At 30.2% G+C, this 8260-nt stretch overlaps 1 protein-coding gene across 1 annotated transcript; it reads left to right on the forward strand.

The window, feature by feature from the left end:
• The first annotated feature begins 980 nt into the window (after positions 1–980).
• LOC147071897 (chymotrypsin-2-like) lies at positions 981–7863 on the forward strand. Its single transcript, XM_085946421.1, has 5 exons — positions 981–984; positions 1783–2026; positions 4179–4434; positions 5793–5936; positions 7642–7863. Exons 1-5 carry the CDS (start codon positions 981–983, stop codon positions 7861–7863), a joined length of 870 nt encoding a protein of 289 aa, XP_085802547.1.
• The last annotated feature ends 397 nt before the right edge of the window (positions 7864–8260 follow it).

An 8260-nucleotide genomic window follows, 5' to 3' on the forward strand; every position in this document is an offset into this window, starting at 1 on the left:
AGTGAAAATGAGAGTGACAATTTCATGCACAGTTACCATACATTGATGACGACGATGTTGAAGATTATAGAAATGGAGAATAAAATAAATAGTTTCACTTCTGTCGCATCTATCAGTGCCATCTGCTCACTGCACACACATATTTTTATCATATTCATTTTACCACATTTTTATTAGCTCGTTTTCTTGTTTGTTCAGTACAAATCTTGCAATCGATTTTTAACTAACTTCCCGACTAGCTAGACATTTGAAACTTTTTGAATATATCAGAACACGATGACAATGCATTCTAGCCATCTTTAAGCAGAATTGGATTCATTTTCAGTTAAATCTGTTTTGTAAGGAAAGTTAAAATCCGCAAGGTGGCGCTTCGATCGAATTCAATGCTTGCACTTTTGCCTAACGGCGTTCGTTTTTTTTGTTTGTTTTTTACTTATATCAAGTACAAGTTTTATAAATCTCATATGTGTTATTCAATTAATAAATCTTTGAAAATTTCTTATTATTGCTCTCTTTATTACGCATTTGATCATTTTCTTTCAAGTTGATGGGATAATTCATCAAACAAATTTAAAAAAAGTATTTATTAATACATAGAATTGTCAAGTTTATATGATTCAACAGAATTTAAAAACGTGGTATATAAAAAGTTCTCTTTGTCTTGTAATTATTTGTATTTAATTTAAATTCCATATTTTTTATTAACTTAAATATAAGTAAAAATTGAGAAAAATGTACACTCAATGGTTCTTAAAGGGTTCTTTGAATATTAACCGTAGGTTTTTACATAAGTATCAATACACTCAGTATAGTACAACCGTCAATACAATTAATATGTGTGAAATTTATTGAAGATCGTAAATAAGATAATTATTGTACATTACCTACAAATTGATTACAATTATAAAATTTCTAACCTTTCTGAATATTTAACCAATATGAAGTCGAAAGTGTTTCTTTTATTCGCATTGACATTCATCATGGGTAAGATAATATTATGATGCTAATACATGATTAGTTACTAAATACGTATACCAACTAATATAATATATATAAATTTATTTTTATTTTGTATTTAATTGCATCTTTTTTTATGTTTCCAAGGATAACCTGCCAGTATTAGTGTAAATAAAATCATCTTTTCATTAAACTGGCGTTTACGTAGTAGTGCGTACTAACTTATAATAGTTTTGAAACAAAGTTATTTTTAATATTCATACTATCGACCGAGGGTACTTAATAGAATTTGAATTTGAATTCTAATTGATTTAAGTTTTGTACTATTCCATATGAAACATTTTTGTCTAACTAGTCCATATTGAACATTTATAATTTTGTTATTAGTTAATAGTTAATGAAATTATTAGCAAGTTCAAGTAAGTTAAAATAAAAAATCTTGGAGCGATCCGTGACGTCGGTTAGAAATTAAAGTAATTAATACCTACTTTACAAAAACTGATTGCCAATAGTAACTCAATTTGGAAAGTGCTTCAGAGAGTATTGTAAGAGCCATTTATTAGTTAAAATTTGTCAGAATTATATAGGATGCCTATAGCATTGTGGTCGTCCCGAGAGACGCAGGTTAGATTCCTGCTGGGTGTCGTATTTTTTTCAATAAAGATTTTTTTTATTGGTTATACATTTTCTCAAAAGTATTTTCAAAATTATGTATGTTTATTGTGTTCGTTGTCAGTGTGAAAAAAACTTAAATCCATTAGAATTTAAAGTAATGTTTGTCAACGTTCTACCTTAAAGCTATTATGATCTAATTTGTTTTTCAAGGTGCTTGTGGATATACCAGAAAATCGCTAGGGCGCAGAGGATTCGAAAGTCCTAGTCCCTGGTTAGAGGGAAATATGAAGCAGAGAAAGAGCATCGGTTTTAAAATCATCGGAGGAACAATGGTGAATACAACTTCGGTACCATTCGTTGTCTCTTTGAGGGGGAGCAATTACAATGATCATTTTTGTGGAGGCGTTATCATTTCCGACAGATGGATTTTGACCGCTGCACATTGCTTGCTCGGGTAAATAAATAATAATATAAAACCAACAGTTTTTATTTGTATGAAGACAAATTTTTATTTTTTGGTGGTTATCTATAAATTTGGACTATCTTTTATATTTCTATATGACATATTACTATACATATTATTCTAAAAAATATCCATGTAGTTAGGTAATTAGCAACGTTAAAATTATAAATTTCATCATACATATTTTGTTTTTTTTTTTAAACAAATTAGCCGCCGTTTGTTAATGAAGTAAGTACTAGATTTTATTATTATAATTTATAATTTTATTACTTTTATGACTTTTAAAAATCGCTCTGACAGTTTCGGTCAATTTTCTCTTTATATAATAATGGTCGTACAAGTTTCCAAACGTGTTTGGATTCATTCAGAGCTGGGCCATTTTATTTAATCGGCTTCGTACCCGTTAAAAATACATTTACCCTTGAAATAGTTTTTAGGATTAAATTGGACGAGTCATATACGGACCTATAGTTTACAAATAAGAGCACACACTAATAGTGAACGATGTGAGTTCAAATACCACTTAGTCCAACGTTTTTCTACAATGTTAGTTTATGTTTTTTTATATGGGTTTTCAAAATAGTAGGTGCTTATTTTCTTTAATTAGTACACACTATCAGCTAAGGTTATTTAGCTGTACATATCTAAAGATTAGCGGTACCTACCTGATCTTTCATTTTAAAAGTGAAAAATTACTCGAATTCCACCCAGTTAACAATTAATAGGCCATCCATGGACTGAAACCGTATGCGGTTTCGAACCGTGTGCCATAAGTAAGCTTATCTTTTCTGTTCATGGAAATATATTTTCACGAAGGATATTATAAGCATCTGATCGTATTCGTTTAAACCATACACTTACACTTACAAATTTAGTGAAAATATATTTTCATGAACAAAAATCATAAGTTTAGTATGATACGGTTTCAGTCCATGGATTGCCTCTAAGACAGTTTTCACAAAGTGCCGACAATATTTAAAAATATGTATTTCACATCGGAAATGGATGATTTCACACGTGATCGAGAAGTGTCAAATGGTAGATTTTCATAGATAGATAGAAATAGTTCTCATTTGTCAATAGATTATTGTAACACTCAAATAGGTAGGTGTATCGACGAAAAATATTTTTGAAGTTATACTTCTTTTGGGGCGTTTGGTACAGAGTGAAATTGAGAGCTGACATTGTTACGAAAGTGCGCGACAGTATGAAGTTAGCTGTGAATCAGTTAGGTGTATACAAACGCAAGCTTGACAGTAGAATTGTTCCATAAACGAACGATTAATCGTCAGAGTGACAGTTGTTACCTATTTTAAAATAAAAAAAACGAGAAATAATTATATAATTTAGTAATATAAAATAAAATGTATAAAAATGAACCAACGGCGCTCCAATAAGCGGCGTTTTTTCTTGATTGTGTAACTTAACAAGATAATTAAGATCTAGTCGAAGAATCTAGGCTATCACAAGTTTTGTTTTTGTTTTGTTACGCCAAATAAGTATAACGTATAACGCGCGTACATAAGTACACACACCAATTTTTTTGCTCTTTATTGCGGTTAAACTCATTGAAAGTGTATTTTAACATGAGTAGTAGGTATACATACATATTATATTCAGATATAAACGTACATATTACGTTTATAAACAAACTCATTAAACATATATTATCTATCCATATTCTCTTATATACTATTTTATTGATATTGAGTTATTGAAACGACAATTTCCACAGTAATATCATACCTACATTATTAGATAGATCAGAAACATAAAGTCTTGCGTAATGTCGCAATGACTAAGAATTATTTTGCTTGGTGAAAATAATATTGTTTCGCTTTGTGAATTTCTTCCCATTTCTACGTGACTAGTTGTCAAAATTAATTTACTTATATTTTTAAAATATGATATGTTACTTTTGTTTGGTATTATTTAGTTAATAATATTCATACATTTAGAAAATAGTGGAAACTATTTTCTAAATGTATGAATATTATTTGTTGGTAATGCGATTAATTCCGATGCTGTCAAAATTATATATTTTAAATACAAATAATACCCTATTATTCAGTATTTATTCAACATTTTATATATCAAAACCGGTTTCGTTTACGACGTTATCACATTTACGTTACCTTTTCAGTGCAGCAGATACGCTCGCATTCATGATCAAGGTCAACGCAGGCTCCAACTCTTTATTATCAGGTGGTACAAAATATGAAGTCAAGAACATGGTCTGTCACCCAGATAGGCTGATGAAAAGCGAAGAGAATGATATTGCGATGATAAAGACTGAAAAGAAGATTGAATTCAACGATAAGGTACAGCCCATGGCGCTACCTGATAAGCCCTTAGATGTGGAATCATCGGGCAAATTATATGGATGGGGGAAGACAGCGGTACGTATCTAAAGTATGAAGCATCTTGGATACATGAGACAAAGCTATTTTAAAACTTTATAGTAGTCGCAAAATGATACGCATTTTCCCGGCGTTGCAAATTTACTGTCGTAAAAATGCATAAGATTCCTAAAATTTGATTTTTTGTTAACTAAATTTAAACTTACTGTATACGTATCCAACGTAGCGTAAGATATTGTCCCAATAAGCTGAATTCAAAATAAAATATATTATATAAAATTATGGTAGGCGCTTGTAAGTATTACATTGTACATAGAAATGACTGATGATAATGACAGCGATAATAATCGTAATAATAATGAATGCAATCCCTGTCTACCCGAAGAGTGATTGTTCTTTTAAAGCATTTCTTTTTACTTCTTCATGGGTTCATTTACAATCCGTATATACTGGCAAATATTAATTTCCGTGTTCCCACCAATATCACTCGTAGCTCTACGGTCTTCAAGATACCTCGTCGCAGGACAGATGTTATGTATCATGATGCTGTGTATCGTGCAATTAACTTATTTGATGGCACCATAAAGGTTGATTTATTTTTTATTAACTTTACTATAAAATGTTTGTGGACGTGTTAAATAGGTTAAATTTATAATTGTATATATTATTATTATGTTTCTTTAATATTTACATATACACATGCTGTCTTCTCTACTTTCTTGTTATATTGGTTGTTATTTGTAATTAAGATGTTTTTATAAATTTGTAAATATTATATATTATGGCGCATTGGCCAATTGCTGTAATGCCGTAATACTCTTTTTTCTAAATAAATAAATAATATCAGATATTTGATACCAATCAATCTCTAATAAAATTGAAAAATAACTGTCTGAAATGCTCCGCATTTTTTGATTTCAATGCGATATGCCCATCTCTTTCCGGTAAGACAGCTCAGGTGTTATGACAACAAGATAGCTCATGTGCTATGACAATTTACAATTTTCATGTAAATATTTTCATGTAGCAACCGAAATAGATTTTATAGTATTTTATAGTTATATTTTATAATAGAAGTATACATATCTAATATATTTTTTTTTAAAAAGATTCACATATTTCTTTAATTAATTAGCTTTATTCCCAGGTTCGAATGCTGGGTCTGGAAAATACACATATTGTTTTTCAATGTGTGTTTAGAGTCAGAATATGGACCTAATAGGTTGAGCAAGTGACTAACATCCATTTCTCGTAAAAATCCAAAATCTGTTAATACAAACCTCCACCCGGTGGATGCCTATAATGATCTACTTAGGATTGGATATGATCAAAAATAAGTTTCATAGGTACCCTTAAATTTTTTCTTAGTAATGTAAGTTATAATAATTTGATTCCAGATGACAGATGTTACAACGGAGACATTGCATTCGGTGACCTTGCAAACCATCGATCTATTTGATTGCATGGTCAAACTTAACACGTTCTTAGTCTACAAGACCAACATATGCACGTTGAGCAATGTAGGAACAGGCTCGTGTACTGTAAGTGTTGCAACATAGTAAGCATATTAACTTTAAGGTCACTATAGAATTCAGAGGTGGCGAACCTATGACATGCGTGCCACTAGTGAGATACCACGAGATGAGATGATTTTGCATGGCAGGCGAATGTTTCATTTTGAAGAAAAAAGAAATTGCTATTTTATATAAGTATATCTTTTTTATAAAAAAAAATTTACAAGAGTACTTATATAATATAATATTAAAAAATAATGACGCCATATCCATGCGTATTTTCTTCGGTTTTTCATATATTATGTTTATCAATCGAAGGGGGGACATGCTCAGCGTACGTCAAAATCTGGACATTCCTTAAATGTTGTAGATAATATATTTACATAATTTTGAAGCCTTATTATCTTAATATTTATTTTAAGCATTTGACGACTGCATAAAGTATTTTTATTACATAAAATAGTATTCTTTTAAACCTCTCGCTCTAATGTTTTAGAATATAGTCATATTTCAGTACGCCCATGTGAAGTGGTGTTAAGATTTTTTATATTTATTAATTTTTAAAAGCATTTATAAAACTATTAGAAAAATTGATGTCGACATTATTAGAGTGAAATATTTACAATAAAAAAATATAATGATAATCTCTGTCATCCCAAATTTGACAAGAATTAGGCATTTTATTATTCAAAAAATGGGCAAGATTTACACATTTAAAGATACTGATTATAAGCTATGTCTTTGACCATTCAAATGTGATAAACATTCTACGAATAATGTTTGCTTTATAATAATTTGTGACCTAAGAATAAGGTAGTATTTTTTTGAAATACGCCATTTCTATTGGCATTTCCCAGTGGCTAAGCTACAACATACGGCCGTAGCCATAAATTAAGAAACGATAAATGAAGTAGAGAGTAAGATCATGTTAACGCGCGTGCTTGGCACGTCAGACAGTCGAAAAATATTATTTGGAAAATTTTGGCACGTGTACGTAAAAAGTTTCGCCAACACTGCTATATATATTCTATAATAAATCGTCTGGTATTAGAATGTAGAACTAAGTAAGAATGATATGTAAAATGTTAACATGTGGCGCCCTCAGTTAACGGACAATTACTTATACTTTTGGATATACAATCGCAAAACGATTCGTAACCCACTGACGACCGAAACGTACTCTCGACGTAGAATACTCCACTTAGCAGAGACAACTTGCTAAGCAAAAACGAAGCTTGCAATTTGAGACATTTTTTTGAGAATTTATATTGTGTTTTAATTAATGAATACGTATCTTAAAACGTTATTTTTTTATTTAAAGTCAAAGATAAACATTATTTTGTTTAAAAAATATTACAAAACATGAATTCATTAAAGGATCACATCTTACCATTTTGAAATCATGTTTGTTATTCAAATTTAGTTTATTAAGTTTTCTTTAATATATACAGAAAGGAATTTTGATAAATTCATGGTTTTAAGGTTTCTTATTTTTATTTTTAAAAACGCCTAATTTTTCAACAATTCGATCTATCTTCTGTCTTTGCGCGTGATGTCTCATAACACTTATCCAGACTACGTTGTGAAACGGTTAATAATTTCAGATTTTTCTCTAACTAAGAGACCGAGTTTAAAATTTTTGAGCCATCTGCCCTTATGCCTCAGATGTAGGATGTTTAACTTATATGAGACAGCGTGTTAACAATTTGAAATAATATTACTTTATTTTTAGGGCGATTCGGGAAGTCCTCTGATAATAGACGGAAAGCTGCAAGGACTCGTATCTTGGGGAGTGCCCTGCGGCAGGGGCTATCCTGATGTATTTACCAATGTCTATTCATACCTGGAATGGATTAACGCAACGATGGAACGGTTTACTGATGATGTGCCAATTGATGAAGACAGAAGATGTTTGCCCAAAGATTTCCCAAAAGATCTTTTCAAAAGACTATAAATAAAACTCTTTTTAAAACCGTAAAAACATATCTTTTAAACATGTTTTATTGTTGCTACTTCATTGGTCTAATTTAGAGACAAATTATTCATGTTTAATACGCTATAATAAATGTGAAAAACCTGTCGCTTGATTTTTTATTTATATTAATATATTAAATATGTATAATCATTTATAAACATATTTCAATTCACTATACATGTGAATTGTACGGTATGGAAATTAAAAACGTTATGGAAGAATTCGTTAGATATAAAGATAATCGATAATTGTATACAGTGGCGCACCCAAGATTTAATATTGGGGGGGGGGGCCCAAGGAGGAGAATGTAAATTAGTCCCATAGGCTCTTTTTCTTCTTCATATAATTATTTTTACATATTTTTACAATACACGGC

The sequence above is a fragment of the Rhyacophila brunnea genome, unplaced genomic scaffold, assembly GCF_057557595.1.
Source record: "Rhyacophila brunnea isolate RB1 unplaced genomic scaffold, BYU_Rbru_1.0 scaffold_2, whole genome shotgun sequence".
NCBI lineage: Eukaryota > Metazoa > Arthropoda > Insecta > Trichoptera > Rhyacophilidae > Rhyacophila > Rhyacophila brunnea.

What these genes read in the sequence shown, in the direction of transcription:
- LOC147071897 (XM_085946421.1), top strand. An exon ending in ATGGATGGGGGAAGACAGCG is followed by an intron (nt 4,435 to 5,792) that starts GTACGTATCTAA and finishes ATTTGATTCCAG; the next exon opens with ATGACAGATGTTACAACGGA. An exon ending in TAGGAACAGGCTCGTGTACT is followed by an intron (nt 5,937 to 7,641) that starts GTAAGTGTTGCA and finishes CTTTATTTTTAG; the next exon opens with GGCGATTCGGGAAGTCCTCT.